Source organism: Oryza sativa, chromosome 11 (assembly GCF_034140825.1).
Source record: "Oryza sativa Japonica Group chromosome 11, ASM3414082v1".
In the NCBI taxonomy this organism is placed as follows: Eukaryota; Viridiplantae; Streptophyta; class Magnoliopsida; order Poales; family Poaceae; genus Oryza; species Oryza sativa.
In genome coordinates this window covers 4337692-4353868 of record NC_089045.1, presented here as the reverse complement: position 1 = coordinate 4353868, position 16177 = coordinate 4337692, and the positions used below count along the sequence as shown (strand labels likewise).

The 16177-nt window shown below is 39.4% G+C and overlaps 1 protein-coding gene and 1 pseudogene across 1 annotated transcript; both read right to left on the bottom strand.

The window, feature by feature from the left end:
* Window positions 1–1472: 1472 nt before the first annotated feature.
* On the bottom strand, window positions 1473–7005 carry LOC4349962 (aspartic proteinase Asp1-like). Its single transcript, NM_001404450.1, has 11 exons — window positions 6876–7005; window positions 6627–6779; window positions 4167–4270; window positions 3786–4062; window positions 3579–3696; window positions 3166–3392; window positions 2823–3047; window positions 2500–2650; window positions 2207–2413; window positions 2032–2110; window positions 1473–1947 (listed from the first exon to the last, which is right to left on the bottom strand). The coding sequence occupies exons 4-11, from the start codon at window positions 3890–3892 to the stop codon at window positions 1829–1831; spliced, it is 1233 nt and encodes a 410-aa protein (NP_001391379.1). The 5' UTR covers window positions 3893–4062; window positions 4167–4270; window positions 6627–6779; window positions 6876–7005; the 3' UTR covers window positions 1473–1828.
* Window positions 7006–7828: 823 nt separating this feature from the next.
* On the bottom strand, window positions 7829–11226 carry LOC107276818 (aspartic proteinase Asp1-like; annotated as a pseudogene).
* Window positions 11227–16177: the final 4951 nt, after the last annotated feature.

The window sequence follows — 16177 nt, the reverse complement described above, 5'->3', positions numbered from 1 at the left end:
TAATACTGTTTCGATCTCTCTAGCCCTCTCACCAACTTGGGTGTAATTATTCATTGAGATTACAGGGGTTGGCTGGCACAAGTACAAGCTGGAAAACGAAAGGTGAGCTGCATCTTTGCAAGTGTGATGTGCCATACTGCCATGGCAAAGATATATATTGCAAGTGTTATTACAAAAAAACAGATAAGATTTGGCCATGCTGATGGTTGCCTGCACGAGCATGGCAAATGGTAGTTATTAATTAATAGCTAGTTTTGTTGCTTACTTTTTGCCTTTCTGGTAATTTGGGATTATGTGTTAAATCTGTTGGTGCTGGATCCATTTATGCAGCTGTTGGGATATGTCATGCATGCTACTATTGAACCATATTGATATAAAAAGGGCGTCATCGGCCATGACTTTGTGTTTATTTTTTCTGAAAAAGAAGTGGTGTGGTGACAGTTGTTTTTCTTATGGGTGTCATCAAGTGTCAAAAGTCATAACTCTGTGCCAATAACACAATTATCTGTAAGTAGTAGCTTCTTTCGGTAGTATGTATGTGACAGAAACTTGCTATGGCAAACAGCCAATCAAATCAATAATGTTAAAATGCAAATGTAGATTGTAGAGATAATTCAATTGTTGCAGTCTGATCAACTGATCACAACCCATTGATTCGGTAGTGTAGTATATTACTTTTACTGTTCAGCATTGCTGTCTATGACAGAACTGAAAAAAACTTTAGCAATATAAACTCTGGACCTAGAAATACTACTAGTTCAGGAAGTCAGATACTCCCTCTATTTCTAAATATTTGACACCGTTGACTTTTTAGCACATGTTTGATCGTTCGTCTTATTCAAAAAACTTTTGTGAAATATGTAAAACTATGTCTACATAAAAATATATTTAACAATAAATCAAATGATAGAAAAAGAATTAATAATTACTTTTTTTAATAAGACGAACAGTCAAACATGTTTAGAAAAGTCAACAGCGTCAAATATTTAGAAACGGAGGGAGTATTTAGCATGGCTTGCACCTGCAATCTTCAGAGCTCATTGATTTTGTTCGCCGTTTGGCATTGGCTGCTTGTTTATACATATACTTAGCCATGCAGTGCAATCTGTACAGGAAATTTTGTCTGAAAGCATCGATCAGAGTTTGACTCTTCGAGTGGATTTTGATCTGACAGTCACCATGACCCGGGTTTACATCGTAAGTATTGTTTGCGATCTGCTCTCCAGTCTTTCACAGCAAGACTTTAACCAGTTTCTTCTTTTTTTCTGAGTTGTTACAGGAGTTTTTGCTAATCTGTTTGCATGTTGTAAAATAGTATTACTTTGCTGATGAGAAGCTTTACTATTGCTTGATACAAAGTCGGCTAAATATCTCTGCTTACAAGAAACATCAAAAGCACCAGACAAGAAATCGATTAGGCATACTCCACCAAGTAAGTTGCAGGCTTTCATATATGTTCATCCAACATCACTGACTCAGCATCCTAGCTTTTGCTAGGTTTTCTTGAATTTTATAAACAGAAGGTGCACAAATGCAAGAATGCACCTGTAGTTATGACTTTATACACCACTACTTTTGAAAATGCAATTAGCACATGATGAACTCTATACTGATTATGCAGGAAGAAACAAATAACCACAGATTCAGACACCTATTTATGCGTTTAATCAATTTAGAAACCCGGTGTAAATCACATATGCTAAAATATTACTTCATTTCATTATTTATGGGCAGAAGCATACATGCTTTATCATTCATTTCTTTTCTAAGATATGAATGTCCCTTTCTGTTTCCATCTATCCTCCCTGTATTCTGGTTTTCAGTTCATTCAGAGACGCGAAGTGATCGCAGACTCAGAACGGGGAATTCTATCGCACTGATAATTGACCCATCCGAGCAGCGATCTCTCGCTGTCATATATGACCATCTGATCCAGCATTGTAATTCCTGTAGAACAGTAATCAATCGAAATGTTAATTACAAAGATTATGCATATGGTGGTGAGCATGTTTGAATGTCTGAACTTCATACCTCCAATTAAGTTTGTTCCAGCTAACGACAGATGCTCCTTCGATCCATCAAGGATGCCCAAGCACACATGGCCCTCTTGCTGCCACAAACACACAAAGGATGTTAGTTGTTGTTCCTTCAATGATTTGTTGTCCATTACTAGCTTGTATCGTAATTTGAGTTGTTGAATGCTTACAGAGATAATGAGGTAGTGCTCAGGTGGGATCTCCAAAGTGGCCTTCTTATCGCCATCGGCGAATTCCAGAGACAGTGATCTGAAGCACTTCTTGACTTCATCGATAGTTACGATTTTATCCTTCCCTTTCCAGCATACAGTAAGAGCCCGATCTTTTTCTGTCACCTCGGTAAGAAACTTACATTCGCTGTTGAGAGTGGATTTCACCTGCAAGTATGACATGACATGAGTTTCCCTGGATGTTCTCTGCTCAGATATATTGGCATACGAATATAAAAGGCAAGTGTGCATACCACTGAGAGAGTCGCTTGGTATGGCTGCGCAGCAAAGTAGGTGTATGTGGCACCACTGTCAAATATCACTGCCATTGGTGCCGCGCTTATCGCCTTGCTATTTGAATCGAAGTGCAAGGTTCCATGCCCAGGAGAGTAGTACTTATGTTCTCTGGAACAAAACACAATGCCATGTAAATATGTAATACCATGTCAAATTGACTTACAAAAGGATACTAAAAGCTCAATCATATCCATCTCTAACTTTGCGGGTTATCGTTACGTGAAGCCAACTTTGTCAAATAGTTTTCACCGACAAGCTCTTGACGGGCAACAGTGCCTACCTGTTCATGGGGGTCCAGGTTACACCTGAAGTTGGCACCTGGGCATCCCCAAAGAAGAGGAAACCCCCACCTTTTGAGCTGATGCAATGGCCCAAGACATGTTTGGTGATCACCCCCTGGGACTTGAGCTGCGAGAGCAGCGTAACCTTGCCTCTACTGAGCCCGAGGATGCTGTCTACCGGTATGGGCACATTGCGATTCTTCTTCCCCTGGTCGTACCCACAGCTACATGAGCAAGCAAGCAAGCAAGAGAGGGTAGTCAGTCATCACCGTCATCGCCGGTGTGTGTCACTATACTGACATATCATGCAAATGCATAATGTTTCGACTTGTGGTGGCTTACCCGAAGGCTATGGTAGTAGGATTGGTGCCGTTGCTTGCTGAGAGGGAGAACCTGTCGATGACGAGCACGCCCATGGATGAACTGTCGACGTACTGAATCACATAGTCACATTGCTTCTGGGATCCACATCTCTTGGGCTTGCCCAGATCAGTGTACAGGTCAGTGCAGAGTGAGTCGGCACAGGTCACCAGCTTCTTTGGGGTTGGCTTGTACAGCACGTGTGGTACCTGTGTTGATTAGAAAAGGTTGACAAAAAAAGAACTCATCAATAGATGCACTGAAACCAAAACGACATGGTTGCATTGAAGATTGCTCATTTTGGCCCTATTCTGAATGTGAGTAGAAGCGAATCAAGGACATGAATTCAAAGAGGTTTTCTATGCTTGATCTAAAAATATGGCACGTGAGTGTACAATGTTGCAATTCGTGCAGGGGGCGTCGCACTGCAGCCAGGTGAGGGTGCTGCCGGTGTCGATGTCCAGGAAGTAGGATTTTGCCGGGTCGCCGATGTTCATGGTGATGAAGAAATGGCTGCAGAGAACAACAAAAATGTCAAACATTGCACTGAACATTGGACACACAAAACGTTGATGGGTTCTCTGGAAAGAAGGTTTGCTTACCCAATAGGGTAGACGTTACCGTGGAGCTCCAACACCACGGCAGAGGATGGCGGCACCAGTTGGAGCAGGAGAAGAAGGCTGGCGAGCAGTGCCAACCTTGCAGTCATGGTGTGATGGAGGTGGAGCTCTTAGACACAAGTGCTGTGACAGCCTGAAGGGCTATACTTCTTTCTCTTTTGAAACTCTGTTCATTGGGATGGTTTGAGTGCAGAAGGGGATGTGAACTCGTGAAGTATTTATAGGCCTCGGCATGTCTTCTCTCTGTCTTGTGTACATTCTGTTTTTCCATTTCATTTTTATTATTTTGTTTTTAATTTTCGTAATTCTGGGTTCCAATATTGAATTTGTACTCTAGTGGCAAGACAGGGTGACAGGTGTTACCTTTCTGTTTGGAGTTTCGTGTATGATAGCTTCAGAATGTGGTACACCTCTATCATCATGCGTAACACCCCAGCTTCCATGGGTATTAGGATGCATTAGAACATCTGTACATAGATAAATTTACAATAAAAATCTTTTTAGCAAAACAGATATTAGCTGCGCATGTGATTCATAACAAACAGACTGCTAGTGATAGTGATCATTGAGACTAAGGTGGCTAACAAGACCAGGCTCGGTGAAATATGAACATGTTTTGATTTTCAGGCACTGTACAAAGCTAAGATAATCTTTGATTTTCTGTACATCTTTCTCTAGTTTGCAGTTACATTGCTCACACGAGTATTATGATTGACTTGTAAACAGGGAGTAAACATCTACTGGTAGTCGATTTTGAAAATTTGCAGAACAGAGATGCAGACTGAATTGGGATGTACTTAGTAGCAAATGATAATATTTTAGGATATGCATGCCAGTTGATACTTTCAAATGATATGACGAGGCAGCATTCTATAGACTAGTCAGCATTTTTTTTAGCTCCATATTTGGATTTGTCAACTTCAGAAAAGCCCAGCTCTTGTTCTTCTTAGCTATATATGATATCCATAACTGCTCTGTAACTGCCACATTTGTACACATTATTTTCTGCAGAATATTCTAATCAGTGTGAATAGCAATCTTTCATGTGTACATAAACAGTAAGCTCCATAGGGAGAAAGTGTCCGTTTCCAGTAATATAACTGCATCACAGAGAAAAAAATTCTACTTTAGTAATCTCATCGCTAATCATTCATGCTACAGCTAAAATAGTTGTCGTTTTTTCCTTCACATTTTTTTCTTCAAAAATATTATTTGCAATTCATGTATATCAATTTGTTGCGAAATTTATAGGAATGAGTCCTTGCCTTAATAGCTGATGAGAATAAAATTCGGTTTCAATCTCCATCAACCAACAAGTTTTTGGAAGTTGTCTCTGTGTCTTGTTACAGCTCTAGCAGGCTAGCACTTTTATCAGTGTGCGTGCTGTTAAAAATTCACAGATTTTTTGTAAGGGTCAATAACTGAGATTAGTAAATAATGGTTACTCATGATCATAGCTGGTAGGCATCTACTTAACTACAGCTCTTCTGTTATGTTATATCTATACTAGAAACAGACAAAACAATGTAGTTTGTGTAAACTGTCACCCATCATCTTATACTTATTTGTTTAATTGTTATTAATAATTTTAAGTGATCTTAGAACAATTAACAATATGATTATAAATTTATAATATCAAGGGAGGACCTGTGCTAAAGGTAAAGGTTGGTGTGTATGTTAAAACCAACTGCCAGATCTGGAATCCAAGTCTGTTGCATCCCAATGTACATAGAGGAAAACTAACTAGAGAAGCATATTGTTATTAAAAGGATAATATGCTAACTAGCTATAATTAGTTATGAGCTATCACAACACACAAGTTTGTTTCTAATACACGGTTACAGCAGAACAGACTTGCGTGCAACTTGGTAGAACTCTTGCATAAAGATTGAACAGAATGTAGCCCCACTTCCTTCAGAATCGGTAAGACCCTATATACTATCTTGACTTGATTTTGCTCATTTGGTATAGATCTTTCTTACATATATAAGACTGATCTCTATAGTGGTGAGAATTAGAGTAAACTGTTCACAAGGTTTTGTAAGTGGCATTTGACAAGATTGGACAATAGCTGTAAATCCGATGATCCAATCCTAGCTAGGACACATTAATTGACAGCATTTTTGTTCTGAAGATGTGATACCAGAAATAGCAATATCACAATAGTATCTACAACTTTCAATATACCTTGTATATCCATCTGTTTACACAGCAAAGCAAAGCCTTTTAAGTGATCATAATGGGCCTTTTAAGTTATCATAATAGAACCCATGACACGATGTGAATACGCGGTGAGAATTAATCCCAAATCTGAAAAGTTCAGAATGTGTAACAAATACCTTTGTGTTCGATCTGAAAATTCTCTATGAACCCAGTTAAATGCAGACTTCCAAGCGTGCATAAATTCATATAAATACTCCCTCGGTCCCTAAATATAGCAACCTTGTACTGGATGGGACACATCCTAGTACAACGAATGTGGACAGACCCAAGGTTACAGCAGAATCCACATTCGTTGTACTAGAATGTGTCCCATCCAGTACAAGGTTGCTATATTTTGAGACGGAGGGAGTACATGACAGTATACATGTCTCAAAAAATGAGCAGCGCCTCTAAGGTTTGCTCATACTTAACACGGAATCCGTTTCGTCTTGAAATGTTACTGAATCCTGTGCACAAGAATGTTACTGAAGTGTAGTACTTGACACTACCCACCCTTGAAACTAAGTATCATACATGCATTGTGAGTTTGTGACATTGTCTTGCAGGGTCACAAGGAAATTGAACAATTGTAGAACTGTACAAGGCTATCTCACAATATACCTGAATGTTCCACTTTGCAGCCGATTATGTCAGTACCAATACACAGCGGAGGTGCAAGGTACGAGCCCGTCGCCTGAGATGCTTCCCGCCGGGCTGCGGCTCCGACGACCTCCTCAGCGCTGGGTGCCTGGGTGGGTGCCTCTTGCGAGCCATCTGAAAGGAGGAATTGGGGAAAAAGGGTTAGGGTTTAGTTGAGCGAAGAAGAGCATAGATGAATGAATGTGGCCGCAGGTTCTCCTTGCTGCTCACCTGAAGAGTCATGTGGAAGGTGATATCTCGCCGGCGATCAGCGCCGCCGCCGCCGCGGGTTGCGCGTCTCCGGCGAAGTGGAGCTCGGAAGCGGCGGCGGCCATACAGATACTCTGCTCTGTTTTTCCAAGCGGCGGAAAGATCTGCACCGTGCAGCCTTGATCCGACGGTTGTAACTCGGCTCGCAAACCAAATACTAGTAATTACGTAAAGTTCAAGGGTCTCATGTGCAAATTATTCGTTTGACTGCATCAAACCGCACAAATGAGATCGGATGGTTCGTGACAGCCGGAATTTGGCTCGCAATCAATGCTAGCAATGCACACATTAGTTGGATGGCAAGTTCGCGACTACTCCATCCGTAAAAAAAAAAAAATACTTTATTTAAAATCATAGCTAGAATTTAAATTTATTTAAGACGGGAGGTGTATTGTCCACGATAAATGAAGCCTGGGCCTACATATAGATGGATGGCTCGATGGCCGTACATTTTTGGCTTAGCCCCCACCGGTCAGATACCCAAATTGTACCATCGCTATTTTCGCATTTATCTTTTATCTTTTGGACTATGGATTTATGATGGTATTCTTTCCACCTGCATGAGGATACACTAGGAAACTACTATTGGCAATACAAATCTTTAGAATGATTAATTTGATTGTATAGTTTGTTGTAAATGACAAACATGTCTGCTAAATGTGTCAATCATAACCATCATAATTCACTTCAATGTAACATTGGAGAGACGGGAGGTAATATGGAACCCGTCGTCTCATCATAAACAGTATAATATCATCATTTTGTAAAAATAAAAAAAAGGAGGAGAATATAGGTCAGTGACTTGTTACCAGGCTCTATTACATGCTCATCGATCCTTCGCTTCTTTTGTCTATTTATCCAGCCATATGTGTTTAAGAGTACAAGACTTTATTTGGATGGAAACAGATTAAATATTGGTAATAATCTTCAGTTACAACAGTATACAGCCATTTATTATACCAATGTGCTGAATAAAGATCATGGAAAGAAAGACATAACAGACTTAGTAGGGCTCCGACCGCATGATCCACGGATCCATCCAAGCTGTTCTCTCTCGTTATCATATATCACCATCTGATCCTGCATTGTAATGTCTACAAAACAAAAGAAGGTAAAAAATGCATTTGTCACACAAAGATGCATGTGATGGCTAAATTTCAGAAACTCTGGATGCTGATCTGAACTTAATTTGTACCTCCAATTATGTTGAAATTCAGTCTACATCCATGAAGGATGCCCAAGCACACATTCCCATATTCCTGGCACATATATGCATGTAAATTAGAGAAACCTTAACAATCATTTTCAGTAAAAAGAAGTGGATTTTGTTTCTAGTTAATCATCAATTGGGTTGTCGAAATACTTAAATCACTTACAGTGACAATGAGATAGTTTTCAGGAGGGATCTCCATGACAGCATTATTACCAAAGTTCAGCTGCAATGACTTGAACTCTTTCTTCACATCAAACACAGATTCGAATGCCTTCTGCCCTTTCCAGCACAGTGGAAGACTAGGATCTGAAACCTGTTCAAGTGAGGTGCTGCTGAGACCACCTTTGATCTGCAAGGTTATATTCACGTTTCATTAATTAATATTAGCCAATGTTTCCTTTGTCAAATTCATGACAGATTGAATGTATCAAGGTTGAAATTAATTTACCGCATAAACAGTTGCTTGGTATGGCTGCGCAGTGAAGTATGTATATGTACTTCCACTGTCAAATACCACATCCATCGGGTTCATGCCTAGTGAATGTCTATCGAAGTACAGTGTTGCTGAGCCAGGTGAGTAGTAATTCCTGAAAAAAAAATTAAGAACAGTAGTGTATAATTTGTTAAAACCAGATGAAAGGAAGTAAAGAAAAATATTACCGAAACCCTTATGCTATTTGCAAGAGACATTTTAAGGTACTCCATCTTACCTCTATTATATAGGACATTTGATAAATTCTAGCCATTGTTCATTTATGTCTTTTTAATTTCTAACTATAATATGTGTGCTCCTTCAAAATTAGTAAATCATTGAACATAAAACGAAAGAATATCAAATGATTATCATTCCTAGAGTTAAGCAAATAAGAGTCAATTTTAATTTGGAAAACAGTTGGTATGCATGTCAATTTGAAGGATATTCTTTTTAATATATACAACCAAGTATATATAGACATGGTTCAAATATTTGCGTTACTATTGTGTATTATATATGTGTTACTGGAAAACAAAATATTTTTTAAGCATTTGAAACAATGTTACTAGCACAATTTGGAGTATTGTATTCTAAATACGATTCAAATTTATATGCACAAATTGTCATGACACACATTATAATTCGAATCTATATATACAGAATATGTAAAATGTTATTTGCCTTATAAACGACAATTAATGCTTTTAGTACCACCTGGACATTTGTTGTTTATTTCTTTCTTTGTCATGTACAATTACCTCCCAAGTGGGTAAGAGTAACATTAACAATTTTATTAAGGTCAACTGGAGTGTATGGTCAAAAAAAACTTGGAACACTAAAAAAAATCTTATTTGAAAACTATTAATATTGAATTATACCAACTATATATTTTTTTAGATAATACCAACTATATATGTAAATATGATATAATCAATTGGTTAGCATGCCTTCAATCTAGCCAGTACACCTAGATTCACATTAACATTGGCTCATTGTATGAACCTGCAAGCACCCAAAATAGTGAAAGAAAGAATGGATTAATTCAGCAGGATAGCTTTACTTGGTGTTGATATTGCTATGGGACATAGGGACCCAAGTGACGCGTGAAGAAGCACCAAGTTGCCATCGCCGTCCCCGACGAAGAGGAGGCCCCCTCCTCCGGAGCTGAGGCAATGCCCAACCACATGCTTGGTGATGATCCCAAGCATCTTGAGCTGCGATACAAAACTCACCTTGCCCCTATCGAGCCCAAGAATGCCATTCACCGGCGATGTTTGCTGGAAGTTCTCTCCGATGCCCTGGTTGTACCCGCAGCTGCATGCACCATCAACCTTTCAGCTACGGAAATTTAAAAGTTTAACCGAATCTTGTTGCACCAATGCTTACCCAAAGGGAAGGTTGGGGCGGGTGGCGATCCTAGGCAAGGAGAACTGGTCAACGATGAGTGCACCGATAGTTGATGCCCCATCGGCGTACTTGATCTCATAGTCGCACTGCGTCGGTGACATATGGTTACCATCACCGGACCGACCGTCCTCATGTAGCGCAACATAGAGCGGGTCGTCGGCTCTCACCATGTTTTGCCCTTTTGGTTCATACAGATGGTTTGGCACCTTTTGTGTGTTTGTGACATGTAACAAGAACCACCATTATATTATGCATATCAAGATCAAAACCACACACATGAGTACATGACTAGCTAGCTAGCTAGGCATGTATGAATGAATGCACATTCATACATCTTATATGAACCACCTAACATAAAATGTGAACATAATTTTTCTCATACTTTCCACTAGGGCACACTAATAAATCCAAAATTTCAGAAATTTCGACCATCCTAATGGATTGGCAATTCTTTAACTAGCATTCTTTGCCAATAACTAGCTAATTCCATGATTTAATTAACTGCAAGGTTAGGCAGAGATTCTAGGCTAGGTAGCTACACAATGAGCTTACATCTTAAAAAGCTGCTACCTCCGTTTTTCACGTATATGATGCCATTAACTTTTTGATATATATTTGACCATTCGTCTTATTAATTATCTTGCAAATATAAAAAAAATTAAGTCATGCTTGAAAGACATTTGATGATAAATCAAGTCACAATAAAATAATACCTATAATTTTTTTAGTAAGACAAATTGTCAAATGTACTGTCGTATAGTATTAAAAACCGAAGCGAGTATATGGTGAGATTAAAAAGGAAAGATGCATTTTGGAGTGAGCAATAACGCAACGCATGCCTGGTGGCAGCTCTGGCAGGGAGCGTCGCACTCCACCCAGGTGAGGTCGCTGCCGGTGTCGATGTCCAGGAAGTAGGGCTTCTCCGGGACGCCGATGTTCATCGTCACGAAGAACCTCCTGCATGCAATAATTAATCCAAAAAATGCAGAGATTATCAACTAATTAAACAGCCAAAATTGTGAAATGTTTGCGCATGCATGCTGCAGAGCGTTTGGAGGAGGAGGAGGAGGTGGCCGTCTTGCTCTTGCCTACCCAGAAGGGTAGACGTTGCCGTGGAGCGGGAACACCATGGCGGCGGAGGATGCCGGCGGCGGCAGCAGCAGCGCCGGGAGCACGATCAGGAAGCCGGCGATCGGGGCCCACCTGGCAGCTGCCATGCCGGTATACGGACTAGCTAGCCAGCTAGTGTGACCTACTGAGTAATTGGTATGGTGAGAGAGAGAGAGAGAGAGAGAGAGAATGTGAAGCTTGTGTAGTGTGACTTGTGAGGGATTTTATAGGTGCTCAACCCAATTACTTCCTCCGTTTCACGTTATAAGATGTTTTAACTTTGGTCAAAGTCAAACTGCTTTAAGTTTGACCAAGTCTAGAAAAAAATAGTAATATTTTTTACCCAAGATAAATTTATTATAAAAATATATTTACTTATTAATTTAATAAAACTAATTTAGTGATGTAAATATTACCATATTTGACTATAAACTTAGTTAAATTTAAAGCAATTTGATTTTAACCAAAGTCACAACATCTTATAACCTGAAACGGAGGGGTACTGGCTAGCAGGCTGCAACTGGCAGGCGGCAGCACTAGCACACAATCCGGATGGGTTTGTGGTACGAAATGGCAGTGGGTTCTAAACGATATGTGTGTGGATTATTTTGTACCACATTTATATAAAAAACAATTTCTTTTAATACTTTTTATAGCTACATTTCTTATATAATTTTTACTAAGCTATTCGTCAGATATTTAATTCATTGTTATGAGCATTTTTTTATACTAGCATAATGCACGTGCATTGTAACGGGTCCTAATTATCTAATATATTATCATGATGCTAATTTTGCTGTCATTTCGTAAAGATGAAAATTTTCATAATATTTTTTTGTCATATTTTCCTTTCGATTGAATCTATGACATGTGGGGGCTAAGAGACAAGCAACTCACAGTTCATGGATCTTGTATGGTAGTTAGGTAGTGGACCACCACCACCACTACCATCTTTTAAATTAGTAGTGATGGGCAAGTTGTTGTAGTAAGAGTCACACTGTTGCAGGTCACCCTCACACATGAGAGGGGCATGACTGGTTCTTTTTTTTAAAAAAAAATCATAAACACTTTATTAAAACAAGAATTGAGGGGAATCGTACATCGTCAAACTGAAGCATTGAACAATCCTCATCGAAAGTTTAAAAATTAAAATTCATAAACACTTCACTAAAACAAGAGTTCAGGAGAATAATCACAAGTACATCCTAAAACAGAATAGCTTAAAGCATTGAACAATCCTCATCGATAGAATGGCCAACAAAAATAAGGAAACAAACTTCCTAATGCAACTGATCAACAGTGGTAGAGTAGCAGATTGGCAGGGAGCTACAAGATTGCCGAGACAACTGCATCGTTGGACGTGACATGCACTCCGCTTAATAAACTGGTGATCCCTTTCAGCTGTTTTCAAGGGAATGATACAATTCAGAGGTTTGTACTGAGCCATAGATTTTGGTGTGAGCTTCACTCGGCAAATTAAGAATATCCATGGAGTACACCACTGAATATAATCCTGCAAACCATGGTTGCACAAATGGTCTGTGCTCAATAAATAGTGACAAATTAACCCTGCATATATATTGCTGCTAGGAGAAAAAAAATGAAGATGATTCTTAAGTCCTACCAACCATATTCGCAAGAAAATTCGGATGGCAGTGAAGAAACTGATCCTGCCTTGGAACTAGACAGGAGATTGAGAAAGAGGCGACTTGCAAATTATGGCAGCAAGATCCTGGCCATTGAAAGCACCCAGCTGCCCAACCAAAGGTTGCTAGCCCTGCAAAAAAATTCATGACAAACTAAAGTTGTTTGATCAGCGATCAGATCAACACTCATATCTAATTAATCCCATAGTGAGCAAATCTGTATATCTCTTTACAAAATCTATCTATCTATCTATCTATGTATCTATGTATCTATCTATCTATCTGGTAGCTTAAAAAGAGGCATCGGAGGATAGAAATTCTCAGAGTAATAAATCAAAGAAAAATGATAAAAATATTGACCGTCCGATCATAATAGATCTAACTTTTAATGATGTAGAAACATTTATGTAAGTAATTTGTACAGAATATATAATTTACATCTATTGAAATAGAAGCTAAGATTTATATCATAATATAAGTTCAGAAACTATCATACAGAAATACAATTCTATCTATAGAAAAACATGCTAATTAGAGTTGTATATTAAGTTCAATTTGACTTTTAAATCTATTGTATAGAAATTATGGTTATATTATTGAATCAAAAGATAATTTGTGTACCAAATCCAAAACTATCTGCCAAGTTGCGCGGGACAATCCACTAGTTTGTCTAAAATAATCCGAATTTTCTGCCCATGGTGCTCAACATGTAAAAACCCGGTGATCGATCTCATTGCTAATTGAGTACATCATCTCAATTTTTTTAGTACATACCACATACTACATAGCACATCTTATTTTATCAACCATTTGGTCAAGCAAGCAAGCAATGAGATGAATGTTCAACAAAGAGAGAGCTAATGGAGGTGATCCTGCAATAACTTGAATGTTCAATTTGATGAATCCTCAACATTATTGGGAGGGCAGCAGCAAGAGTCTCCGAAACCGGGCGATCCGTCCTGGCAGAAGGCTCTCCCGGGGTCACGGAACACGCTCTTGCACTTGATCCTGCACGCCGGGATGCGGCTCCGGCAGCCGGCGAGCGGGCGGCAGAGCGTCGCCGATCCCGGCGGGCAGCAGCACCTGCCGGTGGCGGCGTCGCAGTAGGCCTTCTCCCTGTCGCCGCCCATCACGGCGCACCTGAACTGGCACACGTCGGCGCCGCAGTTGCCCGGGAACGCCGGCGACAGGTCGCCGCATTTCCCCACTTGGATGGAGCCGGCAGTGGCCGTGGCGAGGAGCGCCATCGTCAGCGAGGCGACCACCATGAGTGCCATTTGAGAGGATCCGAAATTACTAGTTTTCCTGTTTGTATGTGTAGCGTAGTTTGTTCTAGCTTGTTGTGATTTGATGTGCTCCCCTTCAATTTGCTTATATAGACTAAGATACCTCATCAGATCAATTTACACTTAGTATCAATTAATTACTACCTTTTTTTTTGCTCCCCATTTTTTTCTTTTCCCAGAAAAAGGTTATTCGATTTCTAACTTTGTACGGGTTATTTACCATGTGCATCCTAACTATATATGTAGAGGCTAGGAACGAGTAATTGTATCATCTGGATATAATCGTCGATTTAAGATCAATAAAGCTCCCTTTATCTAAAAAAAAACTTTGCACTGGTAGTTCACTGAATTGGTTGTCATTTCTTAAAATAGAATGACATTTATTAGCTTCTATTTTAGAGTTTGTGTTTTTTGCAAGGTCATTAACTAGGATTTTAGCACCTGATATATCTGGATGGTTATACTAAGAAGTATTAGATTTCCCTAAAAAGATTATCATTTGAGTAATTTTTATATCTTAAACTGTATGTTGAGATACTATATATATTTAGTGGTTGGTAATTTGTTAGTATGTTTTTTGAGGGGAAACACTGTAGGAGAAGCCCCCACAATAAAAATTATATTAATAAATTGAAAAGAATAATTACAAACGGGTTAACCAATAATCTGAGTGAATTTGTTAGTATGTTATTAAAACACGACAAAGGAAAACATCCATAATATTTGTCATTCAACTTACGACATTGGTCCGATTTTCTTCCATCAACTACGAAACCATCTATTATTGTTAGTTAAGTGTCAAATCCATATATACATTAAATATATCATTTCAGGAAGTTTGAGAAAAAAGAAAATATCATTCCTGGGGACAAGTGGTCTTTGACAACATGATGTCTAGCTATATATACCCAGAGCAATGATACATGTATTATGACCAATTAATAATAGTAAACAGATAAAGAAAATATTTGAACCCAGACTCATTCTTACTTTTCATCTCCCTTCTTCCCTCTACTACTCTCTCAATTAGTGGATGGAAGAACTTATAGCTTCCATATCTTCCTCTCCTAGAGGTTTTGTTTTGGTACAGTACAATCTATTTTCTGTAGTGGTCCATGTACTGTAGACATATCAAATATAGATAGATAGATTGATTGATCGATAGATGCAAAAAATTTAATAAAATATATGCATTTTTTTTGTGGGTCATCGGACAATTTATAGTTCATTTAGCTTCTATTATTTTTTTAGTCAGATAGACATGACGAGGAAGGGATGGAGGCGTCGGTGTGGGTGTACCGAGTAGAGATGGCGCCGCCGTGGTGATCGGGTATTATGCGGTGGCGCGTTTTGGTGGCGCTTGTGATGTGGTCACCAGCACTAGCTTCAGGCTAGCTACGAGAAGATGCGGCGAGTGGTGACCCAGAGAGCCAAAGTCTGATAAGGAGGAAGCGAGCACAAGGTTGGCTTGGTGCAGCCGACACACTAGCACGGAGGAGCAGTGGCCAGAAGGAGTGGGTACGAGTGCGATCGATGCGCGCTGAGGGAGTACGATTAGGGTTAGGAACCTATATATTCTATATACTGACTACTACTAGTCCTATTAGACCTAATGGGCCCTTTTCGACCTGTTCGGCCTATTCGGTTAACTAAAGGTGTTGACCAAATTAACCGACCAAATTTGGTTAATAATATACTGAGACCATTCAATCATTCTTTTCCCACACCATGCATCAGAGTGTACATGCCCGGCCATATGTATTGTTGAGACTTGAGAGTCAACACTGCTTGACAGGGAGCATTATTCTTTATTATTGTTATTATCTGGCTCAACATTGGATCAGCCAGCAATGATACACACAGGTAAATACACAGGAATAATGATTGACACGCAAATAATAACCAGCACAGATAACATACTTATAGTAAGCCGATCGATCGTGATGAATCCGAAATTAACGGAGCTGGAGCTTGATCAATCGATCAGTACTGCTTCTTGAGGAAGTCTTCGATCCAGTAGCTGGAATCCTTGCGATAACGGGTGAGCGTCTTGCGGTCAACGTAGATGAGGCCGAACCGGTCGAGGTATCCGTCACCCCACTCAAAGCAGTCCATGAACGTTCATG